The sequence below is a fragment of the Ctenocephalides felis genome, unplaced genomic scaffold, assembly GCF_003426905.1.
Source record: "Ctenocephalides felis isolate EL2017-DRISC unplaced genomic scaffold, ASM342690v1 CF-g0.4_SCAFFOLD_03573, whole genome shotgun sequence".
Classification (NCBI taxonomy): domain Eukaryota; kingdom Metazoa; phylum Arthropoda; class Insecta; order Siphonaptera; family Pulicidae; genus Ctenocephalides; species Ctenocephalides felis.
The window spans coordinates 8,914,427-8,942,394 of NW_020539727.1; the positions used below are offsets into that span (position 1 = coordinate 8,914,427).

The window sequence follows — 27,968 nt, forward strand, 5'->3', positions numbered from 1 at the left end:
GATTGGAGCACTCTGATTGGGTCAAAATAAAATTTTTAAAGTTTTAATCCTTATTTTTGGGTCAATGTACGGACATCAGAATTCGTTTTAGAGGTATCGTTTCTTCAGCAAAGTATTTTATTTGAATCCCTAGTATCCGAAAGTCATATGTGCCTATGTGACTTTTTTTGACCCATACAATTCGACCCGCTCTAATAGACATATAAATCATTTTTGCATGCACATGCTCTATGAATCTATTAGGCTTTTGTTTTAATTGATGTAGAGGAAAGTTATATAAAGATATATCTAGTTTACGTATAAGTAACAAATTGACTATTTTATACATGTATACATACAATATATACACAAGTACCCTTATAATTCTCACCTGGGCAGGTGTCATTAGTCGTGCTTATGTAACACACGGGTCTTTAAGTTGGAATCTACACCCGTAGCGTACGTGCCCAGTCAAATAAAATAGCTTATTCATCATTACACATATATTTCTAATCTGATCAAATTTTAAATATTAGGCTTCCTCGTGAGGATTTTAGGGGAAGGGGAGGGGGATTGATAGATCATCACATGGGTGAGGAAGGAATCTAGTAGATATCACGTGTATTTATTTTTGCATCTAAATTTTCAAAAAAAGATTTTTTCGTTTTTTGTTAGGTGGGAATGGGAGGTAATTTTGAATATCACGACGTATCACCAAAATGGTGGACAGGTCCAAAAAATCCCTAAAAAGATCGATCACGTGATTAATAGACGCCCCTAACAGCATTTGCTTCCCAAGCAGAAAGTTTCAGGTTCGATATTTGCCTGGGCCATATCAAGCAGTATGATATCGAATGAAAATAAAAATGAAAAGTGAAAATCATTTCACATGGGCATTGCTGCAACATATATGTATAAGCCAATACAATTAGATCAATATATACAAAGATTGGTAAAATTGAAATTATTACTTTTATCTTGTGTTTATTTATAAAGCGCTTTTGAATGAAGAAAAATATAGAATAGCAATTCATAACAGTTAATTTACAAATTTCATCTCAAGTTGTGAGACTTGTCTATAGGAATTTTACCCAAGTTTTTTCCATAACAAATTTTGCTTGGAGTGCGGACTATCTTAAAGTTAATATTAAGAGCTAAAACTTTCAGAGATTTTACTTTTATCATTTTGGAAGCATTTGAACACCAATTTGAACACCAAGTCGGGATCAAAAGAAATTTGAAAACATCCATATTAAGGACCACCCTAAGATACATAGATCAAAATGTGAAAGCAAAAATGCATATAATAAGTGCCGACAAAAATTTTGGTTAAAAACACTCAGAAGCAATTTTAAATAGAACTTGCAATATTTTTAAAATAAATCTTACATTATTATTACAGATACTTTTTAATGAAATATTGTATTTAATTATCTCTGTCGAATTGAATTAGTATAATAAATCAGTAAAACGCCTTTTCCGAAACGAAAAACTCTACAGGTCGCAAATTTCTTTATTAGAAATATTACAAATATTTCTATATGTAAAAAATAGCGACACAAAATTTTTAGGAAAAGTCATTTTAAAAATTCACTTTTACTGGTAAAAAGTTTTGCATTTCTATTTGCAAAAAGTGTATTTTACTTATAACGGAATTTCTCCAATGAACGATAAATAAACATGACACAAATATATGTATTTAGAGTGAGTCGGTATAAATCAGATCATCTTTAAAATTCTGAATGAAATGAAAAAATATGAATATTATTCGTATATATTCTTATATATTTGAGATATATATTAGATAAACAAAATGAATAGACTACTAATAAGCAAAAACAAAATTGTTTCTGCTACATCAAATATTTTATCAAAATACAAATTTTGTAAATTTTTCATCATAAAAATCGAAATAAATAGATAATGTCATAAAATCAATGTTAAATACTTCTTTGATACTAAACTGATACTAACTCAAAATAAAGCGATCCCAAAGCCCAGATTTTCAATATACTTTTTAGTCTACTAATTAGACTGCATTCAACTGTATTAAAACTGTTTATAAATTGTAAAATGTTTTCATAATTTCATTCATAATAGCTCAGAGTATTTTTGAATATATTTGGAGAAAAATTTAAATGAGATATTCAACCCCAAAAATTTATTATTTAAATAAAAAACCCCGGATTAAAATTTCTTTAGACTTGGAATTAGACTCAGGATTCTTCGATTTTAGGAAATAAGAACAGAAATTCGTACAAAATAATATAGAATCCAAATGATGTAAAAGTATATAAAAGATATATAATTCCACCTATTTTCCCCGGTCTACCCTAAATATTTTTCCTTAAAATTTCGTACAAAACACTCGTCGATGCTCGTCCGATGCGAATTGTTATTTAAAAATAATAATTTGTATTTGCATACGTGAATGCAAATGCATTTGCAATTATTATTAAATATAATTATGACTGATAATGTAAATATCTCGTAATTGTTGCTGTGCAAATATACGGTTAATAATACAACACTTTGGCCTACATTATTTATCGTTGAAATAGATCAGGTAAAGGAATCAACAAAATGAAAAATATATCCAAAAAAAACCTTATTGAAATATTGGATAGAGAAAATAATGTGGGTGATATGAAATTTTCTCGAAAAATTTAATAAATACAATTTCAAAAATCATTTCAGAATTGCATAGTTTCAATAACAGAAAAGAACAAAATTAATCTGAGATAGAACTTTTAATATCTCATCACCACTTAGCAAGTTATAGAAAAATAAAAAAAAAACAGAAAAAAAATGGATAACAGGCACCACCTAAAAATTTTTTAACTTCAATTAGAACTATGTGTTCTAGGAGCTACGGATGCTATATCTTAACCAAGTACTTTTCTCGAGAGGGCAACCCAGTGGTCAACCTCTTTTCTTTCTATGTGTAGACTATAGGTATATATTAGATATGAATATCTAAAAGTGTTGGCATATATATGTTGCATCAATGCCCACAAAATGCGATTTTCACTTGAGAATATATTTGATATCATACTGCTTGATATCGAGCCAGCCGCGATTGGAATCGATTTCAAGACTATTTTGTGCTAACCCACGTTTTTAACCGCTAAACACGACGGATTCATTGTATAATTAAGATTACAAAAATTTGAAAAAGCAAGAGCAACATTTGATACCTAAGTAAATAAGCAAAAACAATTTACGTAAATTCACTTGAATTTAAAAACTATATAACTTACCCCAAAGTATCGATTAATATGCACAAATTAATCATACTATAACTTTCCATAAATATGTAAATATTTTACATATAGTTTCAAAAAAAAATAATGTTTTCCGACCAAACACTAACATGACAATGCCAAACAATTTATAAAGAATGACTCTTATAGTAACATAGATATGATTAATTTTAATAAACGCATGTCCATTTACATATATATATATATATATATATATATATATATATATATATATATAATTCATATATGATATTAGTAACATCACCTATTATCTTGGTCATGCGCATATTCAATATAAACCTAATTCTGATAACAACTACCCTGTAGTCCTAAAAATATGGTTCGATTAAAATCGATATGATAATTAATTGAAAAACTAATTAATAGTAATTGAATCATTAACGACAAATCCATAATTAGTAGACAACAATAATATTAATTAAAAGATTTCTGTTAAGGTCTTACTAAAAGAGTAATGGAGCTTGGCAATATAAATAGGGTTCTATTTTGGATGACAAAGTATCAGGATTGTCTAACAAATAAAAATAATGTCAATTGTTTACTGTTAATCATTTTTTTTCAGTCAACTCAAATAAAATTTAAGGGGTGAGCTTTCTTAACTCCATGGCACAGATTCACAGCTATGTAAAAAAAACTATAGCACTAAAGTTTCTCTAAAAACGTTGATATATTTTTAATCTGGTGCAGCCGAATAAGGCCCATTTTCACTTTTTAGATATCACTACAGCTTGATATGAGGTTGTCCAAACCTCTTATACCAGGACCAGGAAAAAGCCCAGAGTCAGTTATCCAGTAAAAATATTTAGCACAAAATTGTACTCAGGATCATCCTGGTAAACAAAATTATGGCACGATATAGTTTTAATCTAGTGCAGCCGGACAAGGCCAATTTTCACTTTCTAGATACTACTACGGCTTGATATCAGGTTGTCCAAACCCCTGAGCCAAGAAGAAGTCCAATGTCATTTGTTTAGTAAAAACATTTAGCACATAGTTGACTTCAGGATGATCTCTATTCTACTATGTCTAGTAAACAAAATTATGACACGATACATTTTTAAACGCCAATTTTCAGTTTTTAGATTTTTATTTTCAAGCTTGATACTAGGTTGTTCAAACCTCTTAAACCAAAACAAGAAGTAAGACCAGTGCCATTTATTAAGTAACAATATTTAGAACAAAGTTATCCTCAAGATCATCCCTATTTACCACATCATGTCTGGTAAACAAAATTATGACATATTATATTTTCTGAAGGCCAATTTTCTATTTTTAGCTTTTTATTTTCAAGCTTGATATCAGGTTGTTAAAACCTCTTAAACCAGGACCAGGAGGAAGCCCAGTGTCATTTTTCTATATATAATATTTAGTTCTATAATATTTAGCACATAATTATCATCCCTATTTACTACACCATGTCTGGTATAACTTAGAAATCTGCCACTAAAACAATATTATTTTACCAGGAAGATACTTTCAAATGCAGCTGTAATTGTTTACCTTATTATGCAGTCAAATAATGATGTTACTTTCACAAACTGATAACATACCCCTATGAGGACGTTTTTATCTTTTTAGTAGAAAATAGGGAATACCAAAAGCGGGTGCAAAAGGACTAAATGCAAGGGTTGACATACAGTTACACAGATAAGGTTTGTAAAAAGTTTAACGGTTTGGTATTTACCCAAAAAGCTATTTCAAGTTCAAATTATATATGAATATATATTTTTAAGCAAAAACTGATATCACTACTGCTTGATATCAGGTTGCCTGTGCAAAAATGTGAAACCTTGTGGTTGCAAAGGTAAAGTCCTTTTGACCGAGCCAAGAGCAACATGACGTCGGTTTTATTCACAAACTTATCAAATATTTTCTAATTTTCCTCTTTCATGAAAATGTTTATTAAAGATTACTCTATATTATTTTTCGATTTTTTTTAAGTGAAGTTTTCCAGCAGACTATTGATTCCATGGATAAGACAGAATATCAGTTTTAAAATAAAGACTAATCCCTTAAAATTAATTTATGAATAACTAAAATAGATTTTTTTGAAAATAAGATCACCAGCTCATTTTTATTAGTTATGAGTCACGGACTCGTAAAAATCGTTCGATAAACTCAATTTTCAAAAATGCTCGAAAAATATATGTATTAAAAACCAAAATCTAATTTGAAAATTTTCACTCACCGCCAATCCAGACTTTTTTTCAGCTTCTTTTTTACATTCTGCATTTTGTTTTCGAAGACTCGCGATCTGAAAATAGAAAATAATATTATATTAAATAAGAAATGTAATATTTTTAAAAAATATATTGAGTATTCATACATTTTAAATTCCAATAAAACATGCTTATTTGTAGAATAGATTTAGTAAAATATGAATGTAATGCAAAGTATAATTGCAAAAAATCTTGCATTTTGTAAAAAGTATAATTTCAATAAATTAGTCGATTTTGAGAAAGTTTACAATCTAATATTCATCCTATCCCATCATATTCATTCAATTTGAAGTTGAAGTTGTGAAAGCATAAAATAAAATATTCATATCTTTTTAAGTATTTTTTTCTGTATTTTTTGTTAATTGTTATTGTAGGATATATATTGTCAGATTTATGGAATCTAATAGTTAAAAGCTGTTTAACTACCTATAATAGGGTTCCATTAAAACCTCTGATAACTAAAATTGTATATTTATATGTTAAAAATTAAGCTTGAGCTTGTAAATGATAATATTATCGTGCAATGACGCACCTGTTTGAAAACTGATAAACAAGATTGTTCAATAATTTACCTGCCAGAATAGAAAAACTTTTTTCGAACTAAAAATGTAAATAGAAATACAAACATTTTTCAAAATATAAAATATTTTTTTAGAAAGGGCATCAAACTCAAAATCTGTCATATCAAATTATTTTAAAAGTTGTAATCATGACCCGAAAGCTGCATAAAATAAATCAATTGATCCTACATCAAGAAAAAGACAATGCTAAACATATTTATTTAAGTTTGACATATCTGGACCAAATAAGAGATCCACTCAGAATACATTTCAATTTCGTAATCATCAATCACATCTTCGCCAGTCCTGTCTCCAAATTTATTTATAATTCCAATAGAAAATATAAATTTGTTAATAAAAAAAAAAACATCAGGACTATTCTCAGCGTGAACGTTGCAAACTATCTATAGCGCGCTCTGTTAAATGCAAAGTTTAATCAATTTTTTAATTAAACCGCTTTTCACAGGCCTCTAAAATTCCTGAATCAGAAGAATATTTTACCCTGTTCCTTGAAAATAGTGAAACAAATTGAACATTTGTGGCGTGTACTAAACGTAAGTTTATTGATTAGAAATTATCTCTATATTATTCGTAGTTTCTATAAATCTTTGAAGTTATTAGAATGGAAAATATTTTTTAGGCAAGACAGATTTTATAGCTGCTCAAAAAATGAGATTATATCGCCAGCGAAAAAGTAAAAAAAATACAAGCAGTCAATGAATGTATGTTAATTTTAATTACATGATGTTCTTCAAACACAATTGTGAAAATAATATTTATATAGGCGTTGTTTAACATAATCCACTGTGTGAACGAATATTATAGAATTTATTAATCAGCAATTACTTCATTTCTTTAATGAAGGTCCAACTCCTAAATGATAATTACAATGACAAACCGATCATGTCATATTTGAAGTATGACTTTAATTACATTGTTGTTTTTAAATATTAAAAATATTTTTAATGCTATTATAAATATATAATTTATAATTTTATTTAAATGTGTATAATGGTTGACACTAATAAATGTGTGCATCACGAGTGTTACCATATTACTAATAAACATTATTCAAAAATGTTATATGACGTATTTATTGTTACTTAAATGTCATCTTCTACAGTAGCAAATAAGTTTTACTTCAATTGCGTGTCAACCTTACGCGCACTCTTTCTTTTTAGAATTAGAGAGCTTAATTGTTCTAAAAGCTGTTGTGCTAATTTGCCTTAATACTATTAATAAACTAATAGTCTGTTCTACAGAAGGCAACCCAAACAGTTGTCCCATCTCTGTATGATATATTATTATTACAATTTCTGTACTAGTGCGAATATTTTTATTGGAGCATTAATACTGGATAAGGGCTATTTTCACTTGGATGCATATTGCTATCCATATTTCCAAGTAGAAACTGTCCGAAACTGGTATCAAACTCGGACACCCTAAAGTTCATAGCCTCTAATAATCTAATAATTTTCCAAAAGTGCAATTTCCAAATATTTAATTGGTGTATCAAATTAGAATCCACACATTTTGATGTAGTTCAACTTATATATGCTGTATGATATGACTCTGTGTCAACAAAGACATATGCGTTTGTTTGGAGGCCGTAAAAAGCGATAAGGTGAGCAAACACCGTACCTACGATATGAAAATTGTTTACACCTTATCTCACTGACTAACGTGAGGCTTGGCTTAAACCACGTCGACAGTCGACACCGAAACGATTATTATATTATTTCAACGGAATAATATAAAAGTTTCATTAGAAATCCTTAAACCACGTCGGCACCGACACGAGTATTATATTATTTTAACGAAATAAATGAAAGTACCACCAGAAATCCTCAAACCACGTCGACAGTCGACACCGAAACGATTATTATATTAGTCGACACCGAAACGATTATTATATTTTTCAACGAAATAATATAAAAGTTCCATCGGAAATGACTAAAAGTACCAGGCAAAGTCAGGAGAAGGAAAACCATTTGATTGAACATCCTAGGAGCCTAGCAAGGAAGTTATTAGGTCAAACCCATACAACAAGAATTAGAAGAAATCCTAATGACCAATTTTAAAATCTACTATAAGATAAAACTCATCTTGACTTTTTATTTTTGTACTATCATTACTGTAAAAAACTACATCACTGAATCTTGAATATTTGATTTAATGTAGAACACGAATGATACAAGTAGTAAAATACTGCCCAACTGATTCTTATAAACATTTGGATAGCATTTTTGATATGTATGATATTATGATTTAGCACTTGTACCTTTATTAGAGAAATGAAGTAATAGCTGATTTATAATTCTAAATATTCGAAATCTAATAATAAATCTAAATATTCTAAAGATTATAAATTCTATAATGGTAGTTTACATAGTGGATTATGTTAAACAACGCCTAATGAAATATTATTTTCACAATTTCACTCATTATGTAATAATTGTGTTTGAAGAACTTCGTGTTAACATACATTCATTGACTGCTTGTATTTTTCTTACTTTTTCGCTGGCGCTATAATCTCATTCGTGAAGAGCTGTAATATCTGTCTTGCCTAAAAAATATTTTCTATTTTAATAACTTCAAAAATTTATAGAAACTACGAATAATATAGAAATTATTTTAATAAACTTATGTTTCATACACAGCGCAAATGCTGCATTTGTTTTATTATTTTCATTTCAATTATTTACGAGGGACAGGGTAAAATATTCTTCTGATTCAGGCATTTTTCATTAAATCAAGATTAGTACTACGATGTAACTTTAAAATGTTTATTTATCAATTCCGATTTCCTTGTTGATATCGGTACGCGTACAACGTTGATGCCGGTACGCATACAACGACAGATTTGTATTCACATCCGCTACGACTAATCACAATCGACCCGTATAGAAATGATATCATCGAGAGCGAATGACGAATCATTGACATTCGACTCTCATCTTATCTTATCTGCCGTAACGCACTTCCGTTGCATTTGTACGGATTTACACCCTACTCGCGCCTAAAGAAGTTTTACTTCAAAAACTGGTGTCACTACTGCTTGATATCGGAAATAGGAGCTGGAACCTACAAGCAATAGTTAGATATTCACTTAAGATTACAAATCTCAAATATGATTTCAAGTAAAAATAGCCTTTCGGAGCATTCATTACTTATTAGATAGGCCTTTTAGTGCGTTTTTATCATTTAAAAAAAGATTCTTTGTAATAACATGTAATTCAAACATATTTCCAGTATGCTTATTATGATCGTAAAGTCGATAATATCAAGAAGAAGTGCACAACAAAAATGTGGTGCTGATGAAAAAAGCATTCACAAAAGTTCAAGTTCAAAAAAAGATTTTTGATGCTATTTCTAAATCTGCTCTATTTGCGGAAAATTCGATGAAAAACACAATTTAAATAAAAATTAGATCTAACGTGTAAAATGTTCATATGAATAATCCTCCATGAGATCTATTCAAATAAGTTAATCCTTTTAATTCATTTTTATTAATTTTTTTACGGACACGTGGCCAAAAATATGATAAGCCTAGGCAAAATGGTGCTGAAGAGGGACGATGCAGTGTTTTAATAAAATTGTTATTTGTACAAAACTCACATAGGAGTATTTTCATACATTATTAATATAAGATAAAGTTACTAGTAATATTTTATCAACGATAGATAATGCAATAAACAGAAGTGTATCATAAAAAACAAATCTACTCAAATAAGTTCTCCATGAGTTCTCTTTAAGGCTTGTTTAGACATCGACATAATTACAGATTCTTTGCGCACCTCGGACAACCTAATATCAAGCAGTAGCGATGTCAGTTTTCACTTGGACATAAAGATCCTAGTACGATTTCAAGTGAAAATACCTGGTCTGGTCCAATAATATTTCAGATTATTTGTCTCTAAGGGTGCGTCCATTAATCACTTGATCGATTTTTAAGGATTTTTGAATCCCTCATTGGATACTGTTAGCTTAGCGTATAGATCTTTTGATTTAGAATATTTCATTCGAAAGCATCAAAATCCTATGATAAAACGTTCAAAAGTTATAAGCATCAAATGCGGAAAAAGCTCAAAAATAGGTGAAAAAAATGTTAGTTTTTTAAACTTTTATAGACTTTCCCTGCACTTAGGAGTTTCAAATAAAAACCAGGTGAATTATCATGTGCACTAGAATAACGATAAGAAAACTGCATTTTATTATTCTGAAAGGTTGCCGAATGCATCGGAAAAAACTGGAAACATAGCATGAAGAAAATTTAAGATGCTCATATTTATATGGTAGAATCCTACGTGGTAATATTTAAAATTAACCACTACCCCTACATTTGTAGGACTTTTTCAACTTCAGGTAAAATATGAGCTTTGGCCTTGCGGACAACCTGATATCAAGCAGCAGCGATATCGGTTTTCACTTGGAGATAAATTTTTCGGATTTTTTTAAAATCCAGGTAAAAAATGAATACCCGTGACATCTTACTAGATCAATCTCCCTGATGTGATATTTGTTTGTGGTAAGAGCATTAGCCTTGTGGACAACCTGATATCAAGCAGCAGTGATATCAGTTTTCACTTGGATATATAGATCTAAATATGACTAAGTGAAAAATTGTTCTGAAAACAAGGACAAAAATCTTTCTATCTAACATATTTTCAATTTGAGTGATATTTTATCACGTTAATTCAGCGGTTTCAAAACTGTGGGACGCGTTAGTTCTAAAATATTAATTTCGAAAATAAACCAAACAGTCGATTCAATATAAAAAAGTTGCAATAATTTTCGTAGCAAAAACGAGGTGGCACGGTATAAAGGTTTGGAAACCACTTGCAATATTACTGAAAAATGTCTCAAAAACCAAATAAAAATTTAAGGCCAAGAAATCGTAACATTCCTCTCGCAAAACCAATTTGCGCAAATGAATGCTATTTAATTCAAAGCTATTTTTATCATATAGCAATTTTTTCACCTGTCCTATAAAGAACAAGTAAAACTGCAGGATTTAAGCTGATTTAAAAAATAATTATTTCAATCGAATTGTTTTCGAAACTTCATCGATCTCTTTATACTACAAATTGCATAATCAATTATAAACACAGTCAATTAGTTAAAATGTTATTAAATTATTTAAAAATAATTCGTATCTGCACAAGTAAACAATAACTTTGAATTATGATAAGGGATTATCAGTTGTCAAGATAAAATGAAAAAACGTTATTGGTACACGTGAGAAATTAAACAACGTGGATGATGATATCGAACGATTCGATCAATAATTTTTTGATAAGAATTACATAAAATACTCAAACTTGGGTGTAAAAAACAAGGTACAGCCATGACCAGACAAATTATTACATAAATTATGTGGTATATTTTTATTATTGGACGGGCAATAGTATTTAGCCGTCTACATTATATTTTTATCATTTGACGTATGAGCCGCCGGCAATTGTTTCATTTTGAATTACGATTCTACAAAAAAATTTAAATCAAAAATGTAAAATTTCTACGCGGTTTTGAAATAATTTCTCACTTTTTGCACTATCTCCGGATTAGTACAAATACATACAAGACAAAAACCGGTTAAATCGGTTCAGCCGTTTTTGAGTTTTAGCATACCTAACATAATACAGAGCTTAATTTTTATATATGACATAAGATACAACGTTCATAATATTTTTAGAAATTTTATGATATTGGTTTTCCACGCAAATTATTTTTATTTCCACACATTTGAATTTTTTGACTTTCCGAAGGTCACGTTTTAGCTAAAAAATCCATTATGTTATCTCGACGTTCCAAGGCATTCTGAGTCGTTTGACACTGAAATTGGAAAAAATATATGTGTGAGCCAACATTTAACATTTTCTCAAAAACACCTGCACCGGTTTCAAAAAATTAAATCTCATTTCAATAACCTCGACAAGGACTCGCTTTAAGGGGGGCGATACATGTAATCGCCTTAATTTTTACCATTTTTTGAGGACTTTTTAAACTGGGAAGGAATGATTGAATCTTTTTGAACTTTTTTAGGGTTATTTATTATATATTAAAATACACAAAAAAAATTTTTTTTATTTTTTTTTTTTTAAATGGCTGCCGTAAAAATAAATCTGCCAAGACCCTCTCGGAAAACGCCATCAATTTGCGGGCGTTCTCACTTTTCGTACGGTGATCTGAATTTCAAAAAATTAGTTTGTACGTGTTCATAAAACATATATCTTCTAGTTAAACCAAAAAAAATTAAAAAAGTCACAAAATCGTAAATTGGCACACCTTAGAAGAAAAAGTTCGATTTTTCACCTTTTTTTCAATGGTTTTTTTTGGTAAAAGGGTTAATTTTTGAAAATTTTTTTGGAATGTTTGAGGTTTAACTAGAAGCTATTACTGTAAAGTAGATGTGTGCAAAATTTCATTGGAATCGGTTGAGAACTTTTTGAGTTATCCCGCCCGCAGATTTCAAAAATGTCGTTTTGAGAAAAACGCGTTTAAAGTTTTGACACAGAAACAGATAAGAGTACAATAGCACTCAAGCGTCGAGTTGAGGCGTGGCACATAAATGAGTTTTTATTGTATAAATAATGATAATTTTGTTTTGAATATTTACAGGCATATTTTTGAGATGTTATTGTAACGATTTATGTAAAAAAAAAAATCGATTTTTTTTTCTTGTTACATGTATCGCCCCCCTTAATAAGTTTTGAGAGACGAAGGGTAAAGCCATTTCTTTAGAATTAGCAAAATAGAGCAAAATTTTTCGTCGACAGAAATACCTGAGGATGAGTCAATGTTGAAATTTTAAAAACCTTTATAAAGATATTTGTTAGTAATCGTGCAAATTTGTTTTTGGTAAAGATCAGTCGAACCGTTTTTTTGAAATTAATTGTTATCGAAAAAGATGATTTTAATTAAACTTTGTATGATGGTAGAGTTGATAAAATATCATAAGCCTACGAAAAGTCGTTTAATTATAAAATATCATCAGAGTTGATAAAGAATATTGGACCATGCTTTTAGAAAATACTCATTATATGTATTATAAACAAGTACGTTTATATGTCTATATTTATATTTTATTTGAAATAATTAAAATGTTTGGAAAATTTGTCGAAATTAAAGGAATAAACGCACAGTACAATGCTCTACAGCAACTCGGTATACTTATAAATCACTCATAATTTATTATAATGATTTCTTATTAATTAAGCCGAAGTTGATACAAACTGTCTCGAAGCAAAATGCCACATAAACCGAGTTTTATCTAAACTTTTAAGTAAAAACTGATATCAATACTCATTGAAGAGATGTGCAAGACTTAGACCTGCAATTTTGTCTAATAATACTAAATGAATATCAAATATATCTTTAGGATAGGATTAAAAATATATTATAGTTAAAGATTAGTTTTAAAATAATTTTTTTTATGTTTTACTAATATTCATACTACTAATATAATTGGATAATTGTAACAAACAATTTTTAAAATATTTTATAAATAAATCTTCATTAATTATATTTTACAAAACCAAATACCATCCCTGAAGTGACTCATTTGAACATACATTTCTTTGGTTTATTCATTTTACAAAATACTTTCAAAATCAAACTGTATAAGTGAATATTTATTGTTTTCTATAGAAATAAGAAAAATAGTTTATATTTCGTGTTTAAAATGCAGAAAATTATTTTAAATGTAAAGAATTCGCCAACGAGGCAACTTTTGAGTGCGTTTATGTACATAAAATATGTAATATACATATTTAAAATATCGTATAACATACATACATAAAATATCGTAACATACATACATAAAATATCGTATGTAAAATAATGTAGTCGCATTTCTTATCTAAAATGCTGTATATTAAATATTCTGAATAATAAAAAGGCGTCTAAAAGAAATGGAAATATTCGTTTTATATTTGATAAATTACTTGAAAATTTTCTGTATATTGAAGCTATTTTAAATACGTTTTTGTAAAAGACTGCTCATAAATATTATTAGTAATAATAGTAATAATTTATTACTATTATAGCACCAATATAACTTAACTATATGTATTAAAAATAAATAAATTTAAAATAAAAAATTTGAAAAATTCATTTTATTTTTAATAAATTACTTTAAAATTTTCTATTTATTATTGTAGCTTTTTAGGTCTATATTTATTTAAAAAAAATCTCATAATTATTATTACTAGTTACTATATTATATTTAACTATTTTATATTCTCATTAAATAAGAGTCCAAAAGAAATAGAAATATTAGTTATTTTTTTATGAATTACTTCAAATTTTTCTATAATTAAAACAATGTATTTTAAGCCTGCAGTAATTTAAAAAATGCTTCCAAAATTTATTATTATTATTAATAGTTGTTTGATTGCTTAGAAGACAATAAAATGTTAAAAGGCAGGTCCATATTTTGTATTAGTTGTCTATATGTTTAAAAATTAAGTTCTTTGCAAAAAAAAATGTGTTAATTTTTTTAAATAAATTTAAACTAGTAGCATTTTGGCAAGAGGCAAGTTCATCAATTTAATCAATAAGGCGTCAATATTAATAATAATATTGATTATTAATAATATATAATATATCTCATATATTATTATGAGTGATTTATAAGTAATTCTACTTGCTGTAGAGAAATAATGTAAGAAACTATTGCAGTTTAGTCACAAAGTTTCCAATCATGTGAGATAATTGCAACAAAAATATTAAATATTATATATTATTGATAAAAAAAATGCACACACGCTCAATACATCCATACAGTGCATGTCCTAAGAGTGTAATCGAGTATTCAAAACTTTAACAAATATTTATAATTAAACCACTTTTCGTAGGCCTATAATATTTCAGAAAAATAGTTTACACCCTAAACTCTATCACAGTATAAAGCTTCATTAAAATCTTCAATACATACATACATACATTTAAGCAATTAATTATAAAAAAACATCTCAGCTGATATTTACCTATTACTCTCATATGATATCTTTCAAAAAATCGTAGAATTTTCAAAATTGGTTCAGGATTTTGAGTGAAAACATTGATGAAAAATTTAGCACTTATCTGCTAATTATAAAAAAACACCTGGACCGATTGTAACTAAAAACTAAACAACTCGAGTCCTCCTAGAGTTTCCTAGGAATGGATTATCAATTTTTGAAATCAGTGCTACTGTTTTACAATTATTCAAATTTAGGCTCACATACTTCTTCCAATATTTGTGTCACACGATTCAGAATCATTATCACAATATTAGCAAATCGGATTTTCTGGCAAAAACATAAACTTCTTCTTCGGAAAGTTAAAAACATCTTGTCCTAAACAGAATAAAATAACTTGGATCTCTAAAAATGCACATTGAGATAAATCGTTAATGATAATATACCAAAGACAAATATGATAAAACACCTGAATACATAATAAAACAAAATTATGTAATAAATTTAAGGTGATGAAGATTTTTGTAGTATTTAAAAATATGTACTATGATACTTATAACATGGGCTATAAAATTTCTGATATTTTGAGGAAATTTCTTGTACATTATCTGACTTTGTATACAGATATAATATAAATTTCTGCGAGGAGAGATAGAAAATGAATTAAGTGTTTCTTCTTTAACCTGCTTTTTGAAAAGTTTCAAGTAACATTGATGAATTAAAGTAAATTTAATAAAAAGTATATATGTAGAGCAGGGCGAGGCACGTAGAACCTATTTGACTTTGAGCAAATATTAATTATATTATAATAATTAAACCAATTGTATCACAACAAATAACACATTTCAAATGAACAATTGTCTGACTACGTTCAGTAAAACTGCCAGCTACTTCATCATTGTAGAAATGTGTTTTTTTGCTATCTTTCAAAAATTTGTTAACGTTTTAAAAATTGTAAATGCCCTAATGGAAGAACATTTTGCAAAATGCAAATCAGAAGTCGAAAACAAAACTAGACTAATATTTTCTATAAAAACAAAAAGTAAGGCTGTTTGAAAAATATAGATAGAAGGTATACTCTGGCTTTTTACACATTTTAAAATTTGAAATGCTGCAACATTTAGCAAAAACTAATGCACATACAATTCACTAAAATTTAAGTATGAAAATAAAATAATATTCTATGTATAATAAATACAAATTGAAATATGTGATGTAGACATGTAAAGTAAAATTTTAGTAGGTCATATCATGTCATCTTTAACCAAAAGTTGAATAAATTTGTGCAACACACAAAAATCCTAACCTCACTTTTTCAAAACTTATAAACTATTACTTACCTCAAAATTTTGTCGACTTATAATATTTTCCAATTCAATAAGTTTCTCTTTAGCTTTATCTAATTCCTGATTAGTTTTTTGTTCATCCTCAGCACCTTCTGCAAGGACTTCATTTGCAAAATTGGTTATTTGTCCTTTGATATTACTAAGACTACTATTTAACCACGACATTTTGTAAAAACACTATAACTATATTATTTACAATCATTAATTACATTTAGAGTTAAAATTATTTGTATATTTTAATTAAATTGTGTTAATCGAATTGTATTTTTAATATGATGATTCGTAAATGTCAGCTGTCACAAATGTGTTGGCAAACATGGTAGTGGGAGAGCTGATAAGGATGAAGTAGACATAGTTTTGATGTCGTTTTCTTAAAAATGTTTGCATAAATGTAAAATAACATTTGACGAATTCTTATAGCACAATTTATTAAAATTTGCACTATATTTAGTTCGTTAAATCATATACTACAAATTGCTGTATTTTAACATATATTCGAGCACTTATTACTATATTTATTATGGGATTACTGGCGCCCCTACTAACCTGTCCGCCATATTTGATTTTAATTACGAACTGTCAAATCACATGTATTTGACATAAACACGTTTTTGTACAAATTTTATTTTTTTAACAAATATTTACAAATTTAAAGTTGATAAAATCATGGTTTAAAAATAAATCAATATTAAACTAAAATTCTAACCACACACTATTATTATTATTATTATTATTATTATTATATTTGATGAATTGTTTATAACGTTTAATATTACATTTTATAATTATGGGTTATGGAAAATTTGGACCATTGATAGGTGCTATTGATGAGGGCACATCAAGTGCCAGATTTTTGGTATGTACAAATAAATATATAAAATATTAACAATTTTTTATATTGTTTATTACTATTTTGTAGGTGTTTGCTGCAAAAAATGCTGAAGTTCTAACATATCACCAGATTCCTATAAAACAAATTTATCCTAAGGAAGGATGGGTCGAGCAAGATCCTAAAGAAATTTTGCATTCTGTTTTGCAATGTATTGAGGTAAAAATAATGGAGAAAATTTACTTTAAAATTACTAGTTTTGCTAAAATACTTTATCGTGACCTTTGGACATGATAAAGTCTACCATTTTGTACACACAGTATAAAGTATTAAATAAGAACTTTTTTGTTATAATTTGAGGTTATTAAATTCAACAGTTTTATTTATAATTGAATTATATCCAAGATCAAAGAGAAAATAATTTTTAATCTACTAGGTTTGCTAAAAAATACTTTATCGTGACCTTTGGACCTACCATTTTGTGCACACAGTATAAACTATTAAATTAGAACCTTTTTTATTATAATTGAAGGTTATTATATTCAAACATTTTCATTTATAATTGAATAATATCCAAGATCAATGAGGAAATCATTTTTAATCTATTTTCCAATGTAAAAATTTTATCTTGTGCAACAATAATATCACAAACATTTATAGTTATATAATTAGAAAACACGAGAGAAGTTATATTTATATATCACAGTATAAACTATTAAAATTAGAACCTTTTTATTATATATAAAATGCAGTTATTATATTCGAACATTTTTATTTATAATTGAATAATATCCAAGACCAATGAGAAAATAATTTTTAATCTATTTAGTAATTAATAAACCAATGAAAAAAATTTATCTTGTGCAACAATAATAGTTTTTTCCTGCACTTTTAGTAAAAACTAAACTAAACTGTTCATAACAAAACAAACAAAAAATTCTACCACGAACATTAGTAGTTATATAATTAGATAACATGCAAGGAGTTCATAAAAAAATGCTAGTAAAATCAATAATTAACTTATGAATTTAAACATTCATAAGCTTCATTTTTAGTCTGCACAAATAATAGTTTCATCCTCTACTTTTAGTAAAACTAATAAATATTGATGAAACAAGAAGATATTTCTATCACATAATTTTAGTTGTACTTATTTTTTTTATTCTCTATTTTATTGACAACTGTTCAGGACATTTAGTAAATTTGGGGAATTTACAATTATCAGCCGTAAAGGGACCTTGTATACTATATTGACATGTTGGAAAAACAACTCAATAGTTGCTTTTCCATTCGTTTTAATATTAACGATATTTTAATGATAATGATATAACCTTAACTATTTACTTATAAATAATAACTAAGTTATTCGAATCTTATTACTTATTTTTATAATTGAATTTAAGTTTTTATTTTAGTTGAATTGATGAAAAAGTTTGTCATAATGAAATTAGTAATTACATTACGAATGTTAATAACAATTTAAAAACATTTAGCTTGCTTTGAAATTATTTAATTGGTACGTACACTGTACCATATGTAGGTTTTGAGACAACTTTTAAATGTCAATATACATGTATTTACTAGACTTACAGCTGGGTATCTCAAACTCCGAGGTGAACTTACTGTAATGACTGGACTATCAGTGTTACTTCAAGATTGCACAATTTTGATACACTACTTTTCACTTTAATATTTTTATTTTAGGAGAGTGTTGAAAATTTGAAAAAACTGGACATTGACCCCACCGATATCATAACCACTGGTTTAACAAATCAAAGAGAAACCACAATTGTGTGGGATAAATTCACTGGGCAACCATTGTACAATGCCATAGGTAAGAAACAATAAAATGTTATGAACTTCTTTTAATAATTCAAAAAACATTTTACTTGTATTGACAAGATGAAGAACTGATTAATTTTTTGGGAAGGCAGGTCCGGCGGTTATGGACTCAATGAAAATAAGTTAAAAAAATGCCATTTGGCGGTCGAAAATGTTTATTGGACAAATGTACATCAAATTATCAGATATTTTATAGAGATTTTAATAATGTGTACACACTTTGTGTAATTTGTTTCGTACCAAGATTTTCAATTACGATACGGGAAGTTTCAGCAATTTGCCTTAAAGCACGATGCCATGCACCCCACTAGTAAGTTTTATAAAATATTTTTCTTTACAGTTTGGTTGGATATCAGAACCACCGAGACAGTTGACCTCCTCCTGCAAAAGATACGTAACAAGAGCAAGGATCATTTGAAACACATTTGTGGACTGCCAATAAGTACATATTTCAGTGCAGTCAAATTGCGTTGGCTCATAGATAATGTGCCAGAAGTGAAAACTGCAATTGATGCTGGTCGTTGTTTATTTGGCACTGTTGATAGCTGGCTAATATGGGTAAAAATAATAGACTATATTATAACATGCAATGCATTTATTAACTTCCCGAAAGAGAAGTTTATATTTTCATCAAAAAATCCGATTCGCTAATTTTATATTTTCTCGGCGTTTCAAGCCATTCTGAATCGAATGAGACTTAATTTGGAAAAAGTGTGTGATTTTTTGCCGTAAATCTACGTTTTTCCAAAAACGCCTGAACCGATTTTAGAAATTTAAAAACCATTGATGAGGATTATCGTTTTTCACTTTTGTGCGACAATCTGCCGAGCCGTTTCTTTGAAATTTGGTAAAAAGTGTTAAACTTTTCGTCCTCATTTATGCTCATACTACCGAATCGATTTAAAAAAATCAAAAACTGTTCGAACGATATTAGTTGGGAACGATACTGATCAGTTTTAGGTGAAAATCTACCGAGCCGCTTTCTCGTAATTAACTGTGAAAAAAAAATGTAAGCCGATTTTTATGGAACTTTTTTTTGCGATATATATATCATGGTTTGTAGAACTTACTGAAATATTACGGCCTTACAAGTAGTTTAATTTTAAAAATTTATCAAAGTTTGAGAAAATAAGTAGTTGTTTTGACGTTTGTTAAAATTAAAATTAGACGATTTACTTGGTATAACGATAGAGTACTTGGTCTTAATGATCATACTAAACCATTAAAGTCCTACGGAAACTGGTTCAATTATAAAAATTATTGATTTATAAACATTTGTTTTTAGAAAATACTCCAAGTTAACGTGTTGGTTTGTTTTCAATTATGTGTAAATTATTACAATCCACTTGAAATACTTTTAATCACTCATAAATTAATTTATTTTTTATCGAATAAGTCGATTATTTACACATATCGAGAAGTTTATGTAACTTGCGTCAAGGCAAAATACCAATACCAACTAGTTTCTAAAATTTTCTTTTGATATTTTTAGAATTTAACTGGTGGTGTAAACGGTGGTATACATATGACAGATGTTTCAAATGCATCTCGTACAATGCTTATGAATTTAAGCACTTTGGAATGGGATCCTGCTCTTTGCAAATTTTTTGATATACCGATGAGCATACTTCCTGAAATCAAGAGCAGTTCCGAAATATATGGCTACTTGGCTGAAGGAGCTTTGAGAAATCTACCCATATCTGGAGTAAGTATATTTAAAATATTTTCATAATACTATTTGGGCTTGCTTATATTTTGAAATGATTAACTTCCCGTAGAGTAAGTTATAGTAATCACATAAAAATCAAAAGTGAAATTTTTTATATATTTTTACGTTTCAATAATTTATGAATATTTTGGCATACCTTAGAAAAAATGTGTGTGTGTGTGCGGAAACAAATTTCCGTCGACGATTTTGCGAACACGGATTTCAACCGATTTTCCAATTCTTGTCATGATTGTTTTTTTATTACACTTCTTTTAAATGATCTTTCTTTCTATCATATTTATGGTGCACCAATTTTTTATAACATTTTTTTCTATCAAAGGCTTTAATTTAGTGTTTAGGTGACCAACAGTCGGCTCTTTTGGGTCAAAATTGTACACAGCAAGGACAGGCTAAATGCACATATGGCACGGGATGCTTTTTATTATATAATACAGGTAATATAAAATATTTGATATATATATATATATATATATATATATACTAGATGACCCGACAGACGTTGTCCTGTGACCACGTCTACAATATTTTAATATTCAATACTAATATTTATCGTTTACCTAAAAATAATTATTATTGTTTTTTAAATTACTCTTTATACCAAAATGCATATACATCAATATGAGAAATGTTAAATGTAGAATTGCTTCAAATGAAATGATAAGTCTCAATTCCCACACTATATTGGAAATTGAAGTCTTTTAAACGATATTAAGAACTCAGAGCAAATTAATATATAGTATCCGGTTGTACAAATACAATATTACCTTGGATTTTTTCACTCAAAATAATTCTACTAATATTTCCTATAATTTTTATAATCTCGTATCATATTTTAACTAGTTTTTAGTAATTATAATATCTAAATTATATTTTTCTTGGTAATAATTTAATATAAATTATTACCAGGGACACTCATGGGCTCTTACGCGCCTCCCTCCCCTATTATTTTACCTGTTTTAACAGTTTATTAAAATTATTATCATTAATTAATATTCGACTTTTGAAACATTTTACTTATTTATTTTGATCATTTTATACGATTTATTCTATTGAGCAAATTATAGAGAGCAAAAAAAAATTAGCCTTTCATTATTAAACATAACCATAACTCAACACTGATGTTGGATTATTTTAATTTAATTTTTTATTGTTGTATTGTAAGATATCCAAAAATGTATGTATTCATCTTTACTTTCCCATTTATCGTTTTAAAGTGAAATATTTAACGTATTTTAAAAATATTGTATTAAAATTAGTAAAACATGCAAAGAAATTATATATTTCTTGAATTATATTGAAAAAAAACTATATTCAAAATTTCATATCTGAATCTTGTCTAGACGCCCCCTCAGCACATCTCAGCTGCTCTTTCTAAATAATAATGAAGACATTTCATTTTATTCATTCATAATCATGAATTTATTAAACATATTCTAATGTTGTCTAGGCTCATAAGTAAATTGAAATTTTTGGTAGACGACAGTTTTCATTTGTTCAATGCCAAACAATGTCTCAAATATTTTCAATGTCGTTTTTTGCAATTATTTCCATTTATTTCTACAATATTACTTTATTTTTATAATCACATATATCCTGAAAAATTCCCTTAACAAACTTCAGAAAGATTTATCAAAATCCGAATAATCGTTTAGGAGGAGTATATTTACATATCATTACAGAAGAATTAATATATATATATATATATATATATATATATATATATATATTAGGGTGGTCCTTAAAAAGGTCATTTTCGAATTTCCTTGCTCCCAGGGGCTCAAATGGTTCCAAATAGATAAAAAATAATTCTCTGAAAGTTTTAGCTCTTAATATTAACGTTTAGATAGAGCGCAATTCAATCAAAGTTTTGTATGGAAATAGCATGAAAAAATTTTCAAAAATTTTAAAAATGTTTTTTAGATGTAATTTAGTGAACAATTGAATGAATAAAACTCATTCATTTATCGCTAAGTTACACCTAAAACATTTTTTTTTAATTTTCAAAATTGTTTCCATGCTCTTTCCATACAAACTTTGATTGAATTGCGCTCTATCTAAACGTTAATATTAAGAGCTAAAACTTTCAGAGAATTATTTTTTATCTATTTGGAACCATTTGAGCCCCTGGGAGCAAGGAAATTCGAAAATGACCTTTTTAAGGACCACCCTAATATATATATATATATATATATATATATATATATATATATATCGATATACATTAGTTACTTACATTTACCTATAATTGAATTTATCACAGGTTCAGCAATAATCCAGTCCACCCACGGCCTTTTAAGTACAGTTGGTTACAAATTAGGACCAAACGCTCCTACCACATATGCCTTGGAAGGATCTGTAGCTGTAGCAGGTTGTAATAGAACTATTTTAGAGATTTGTTCTTCAATATTTAATATTGTTACTTGTTAATTTAGGAGCTGCAATACAATGGCTGAGAGACAACTTAGAGGTGATATCAGATGCCAAAGAATCTGAAGAACTTGCCAACAGTGTTGATAATTGTGGTGATGTTTATTTTGTTCCTGCTTTTTCTGGCCTGTATGCACCTTACTGGAGGAAGGATGCAAGAAGGTATGAGACAACTAATCATTTCAATATTTATTGAAGAAAAACTTTTTTAGGCGCGACTAGGGTGTGAATCCGTACAAATGCAACGGAAGTGCGTTACGGCAGATAAGATAAGATAAGAGTTGAGTGCCAATGATTCGTCATTCGCTCTCGATGATATATTTCTATACGGGTCGATTGTGATTAGTCGTCGCCTAGGTGAATATAGATCTGTCGTTGTATATGTACCGGCATCAACGTTGTATGCGTACCGATATTAACAAGGAAATCGGCATAGATAAATAATAAGCATTTTAAGATTGCATCGTAGTGCAAATATTGATATAATGAAAAATGCCTGAATCAGAAGAATATTTTACCCTGTTCCTTGAAAATAATAAGACAAATTAAACAAATTAAATTAAAGTTTATTGATTAGAAATAATTTCTATATTATTCGTAGTTTCTATAAATCTTTGAAGTTATTGAAATGGAAAATATTTTTTCGACAAAACAGATATTACAACTGTTCAAAGAATGAGATTATATCGCCAGCGAAAAAGTAAAAAAAAATACCATCAGTCAATGAATGTATGTTAATTTTAATTACATGAAGTTCTTTAAACACAATTATTACATGATGAGTGAAGTTGCGAAAACAATATTTGTTTAGGCATCGTTTAACATTATTCACTGTGTGAACAAATATTATAGAATTAATTAATCAGCAATTACTTCATTTCTCTAATGAAGGTCCAAGTCCTAATTGCTAATTACAATGACAAACCGATCATGTCATATTTGAAGTATGACTTTAATTACACTATTGTTTTCAAATATAATACATATTTTTAATGTTATTACAAATATACAATTTATAGTTTATCATTTATATAAATGTGTATAATGGTTGACACTAATAAATATGTGCAACACGAGTGTTACCATATTACTAATATACATTATTCGAAATTGTTATATGATGTATTTATTTTTAATTAAATGCCATCTTGTACAGTAGCAAATAAGTTTTACTTCAATCGCGTGTGAACCTTACGCGCACTCTTTTTTTAAAATCTCCTCTTACATAAACTGAAGTTTTATTATTTCAGTGTCATTTGTGGTTTGACTGAAAACACTAAACCTGGTCATATAATCAGAGCTGCCTTGGAATCTGTCTGTTTCCAAATTCATGATATTTTGCATGCAATGAGTTTGGATTGCTCGCTTCCTTTGAGCAAACTTTTGGTCGATGGGGGCATGACTAATAATGATCTACTTATGCAGACGCAAGCCGATCTTTGTGGAAAACCAGTTGGTAAGGAACATAAAACTAGTGGTGCATGGCATCGTGCCTTTAAGGCAAATTGTTGGAACTTTTCATACCAGAATTAAATATTCAAGGAAAAAAACAGTAATCAATAAATATTGATCAATGATTATTAACAATTCTTTTAAATATTTTTAAATAGATAATCGTACTTACTTTATATTTTATTGTTCATAAAATATACAGTGATGATCTTATTGCTCAAAACACTTGAGAAAGTTTGCATTAGCAAGAGGTGCCAAATTAATCTATTTGAGGATATATTTCCTACGATTAGAATAACGCATTTGAAATATATACATTTTCAAACTGAATTGTAAATTTAAAATTCATATTTGGAGTTTTGTGTATTTTATAAAATTTTGAAAAAAATTCTGAAAATTTTGAAATCTGCTTGAACCGTATAAGTAAATTTATTTTAACAATTTAACAATCTTGTTACCGAACCCAACAAAATTAGTAAAATCTCATTTTTAAAAATTTCATCAAATATCTGATAATTTAATGAGCATATACCTATCTAATGATCATTTTTCACCGCTAAATATCATTTTTTTTTCCTTTTCCAAGTAAAATGTTTTTTGAATAAATCAAATCGGGTTCTCCGTTCTCTCAAAAATTGAATTACCGTTTTTGGCAGTTTTTGCCCCGTATCTTCGAAACGACTGGACCTGCCTTTGCCAAAAACTAATCAGCACGTCTCCTTATCAATACAAATCGAATGTTTTTTTAAATTATTCAAATCGGTTGATCCATATGCCTAAAATAGTGGACGAAAAATTGTACCCGCGTACACACACGCAAATACACACACCCACACACATACATACATTTTTTCTAAGGCATGCCAAAATATTCAGAAACCTTTAAAACGTAAAAATATTCAAAAATTTTCATTTTCCATTTTATTACGTTTACTATAACTTGCCCTACGGGGAATTAATATATTAATTTTTTGTTTTCTGATTTGTGCAGTTAGACCATTGATGTGCGAAACAACAGCTTTGGGTTGTGCGATGGCTGCAGGAATGGCAGCTGGCATCAATGTTTGGGAGATGCAGAGCAATGCTGTTCCTCATGATATATTTTATCCAAATATCACTGATGATCGTAAGTTTGAGGAATAGACAACAATTAATCAATGCATATGGGGCAATTCTGCCGTGACAGACCTCATAAATTAGCGTTGTCATGGCAACGCTCTCTTATGCTGGTTCTTGGTATTGAAGATTATGAAAATGTCTATTTATTTGCCGTGCGATCGGGCGTATTTTGCATATAAACAAGCAAGGAATAATCTTAAGATAACTGCACCATCTAGAATTCTGTTATATAACATTCTCCCTTGCTTGTATATATGTAAAATATATACTTGAATTTAAAAAAAAAATCATGATGGTGTCAAATTGTGTCTAATTCAGTTTTTGCTAATAAAAACTAGAAGTTTTATAAACTTGGGATAATGATGCTTCTTGAAAAATAACAAAAGGCCATCGATCAAAATGGTATACATAACAAAGTTATTTAATTCCATGCAAAAATTGTCTTTTTAATTTTCTAACTAAAACGCGCACTTACTTAGTTGCCAACGATAACTATCAATTTCTAGAAAAATATGCGCACTTACTTAGTTGCCAATCTGATAATTAAAAAGATTTAACAAAAAATATATAAAATTAAGATATAATTCCGTTCTGAGTTAAGAAAGTGTCAAGTAGATTAGTTAAGAAATGGCTTTATGAAGAAACTGAAACCAAATGTCCAATTGTAATCATATGTACAAAAATTTGCTATAATTTATTGAAAAAAAGAAAAAGCTCAGATTAGAACCTAATATAAAATCTTTGTTTTAGCTTAAGTATTGCATTAAATAAATTTCGAAAAAAACAGTAATAAAATTAGTTTGAAATTTCCGTATGTTGGCTTATTCCGAAATTTTACTTATGATGTTTAATAACAATTTAATAGCGATTTCATCTTAAAAGTTATTCACATTTTTTCTGGGAGAAAAAAGATTGTATGGGGGGGCATAACGTTTTTATAAACGGTGGGGCGGGGCCCAAAAAAGGTTGGGAATCACTGGTCTAGATTGTAATTTAATTTACATAGTAGAAAGAAGCCAGAACTTCTTAAATTATTAAACGTTTACAACAACATTAAAACAATTAAAAAAATCCCGGACAATTTAAAACTATGCTTGCGGACCACGTTAATACTTTAAAACACAATATAGACTTTTCATAATTTTCAATACCAAGAACAAGCATAAGAGAGCGTTGTCATGACAACGCTATTTTATGAGCTCTGTTACAGGAGAATTGCTCCAATATTTTTAATTTTATTATCAAATACTCTTTAACAAGTGTTAGTTTCATATAATGTACGGAATTTATATATTACTAGTAAATTATTTAGTAATCATAGTTATTATTACTAGTTTATTGAATTTTTTCAGATCGCGATATGAGATATTCCCGGTGGAAAATGGCTGTGCAGAGAAGTTTAGGTTGGGAACCAGAAGAAAAAAAGAAAATAAAATGGGGTTCGTGTTTCTTTATACAATGAGTGCCAAATTCAGTACAATCGATTGATAATATTATACATTCCATATATTTTATATACTGTTAATAAATTTATATATCTATTTTTCGAATAAAATTAATTGGGACCAGTATATCAATGTTCATTTCTAACAATCCATAAACATTCATTTCATAAAAATCATTGATCATTCACAGATTGATAGCTTTGTGAAGTGTTGCAACGTTATCAATCGATTGTAATGTTATTCTATCATGTTGTGTCAAATGTCTTTTAATCATGATTTATTGTTCCAGATCGTAAGCAAAAAATGAAGGCTTCAATACCAGCTAGTTTATTCATTTTATCAACATTTATCATATTGACTTTAGCTAGTCTGAAAAGCCAGTCATAGATTTTAATTTTAATTTTAATTGATCTAGTATTTTATGCCTTGAGTGTTCATTTGTATTATCAGCCATATGTTATGCCAAAGTTGCATGAGGTTTTTTTTGTGATATTTTACCGAGTCATCACACTAATTTTTAAGTAGCATTTTAACTAATTTTTAACTGAGGAGATGCCAATGTTTCTTATGTATATATGTGGAATAAACATTTTAGTTTTTAATTGAAATTTCATTAAATAAGGGATTAATATAATAAAATTCGTAATTGATCACATCAAAGGAATGCAATACCAGTATACCGCCCAAATTTTTGGCAGTATTAATACCGGTATTTACCTTAAAAATACCGGTATTTTTACATAAGCGCTAGTTGATACATATTACATCCAAGTT

The 27,968-nt window shown here is 28.2% G+C and overlaps 2 protein-coding genes across 2 annotated transcripts in view; one reads left to right on the plus strand and one right to left on the minus strand.

The window, feature by feature from the left end:
- LOC113389193 (thyroid receptor-interacting protein 11-like) overlaps nucleotides 1–16,616 on the minus strand; it is a 75,457-nt gene extending 58,841 nt beyond the window's left edge. The window contains exons 1-2 of the mRNA XM_026626251.1: nucleotides 16,346–16,616; nucleotides 5,452–5,517 (exon numbers count right to left, since the gene is read on the minus strand). Of these exons, the coding sequence (XP_026482036.1) occupies nucleotides 5,452–5,517; nucleotides 16,346–16,516 (237 nt within the window). The 5' untranslated portion in view covers nucleotides 16,517–16,616. The remainder of the gene's footprint in view (nucleotides 1–5,451; nucleotides 5,518–16,345) is intronic.
- A 487-nt stretch (nucleotides 16,617–17,103) lies between these two features.
- On the plus strand, nucleotides 17,104–27,591 carry LOC113389194 (glycerol kinase-like). Its single transcript, XM_026626253.1, has 12 exons — nucleotides 17,104–17,207; nucleotides 17,271–17,399; nucleotides 18,885–19,014; nucleotides 19,363–19,580; nucleotides 20,515–20,727; nucleotides 21,083–21,185; nucleotides 23,012–23,119; nucleotides 23,184–23,340; nucleotides 24,429–24,634; nucleotides 25,622–25,756; nucleotides 27,102–27,188; nucleotides 27,484–27,591. Exons 1-12 carry the CDS (start codon nucleotides 17,139–17,141, stop codon nucleotides 27,579–27,581), a joined length of 1,653 nt encoding a protein of 550 aa, XP_026482038.1. The 5' UTR covers nucleotides 17,104–17,138; the 3' UTR covers nucleotides 27,582–27,591.
- Nucleotides 27,592–27,968: the final 377 nt, after the last annotated feature.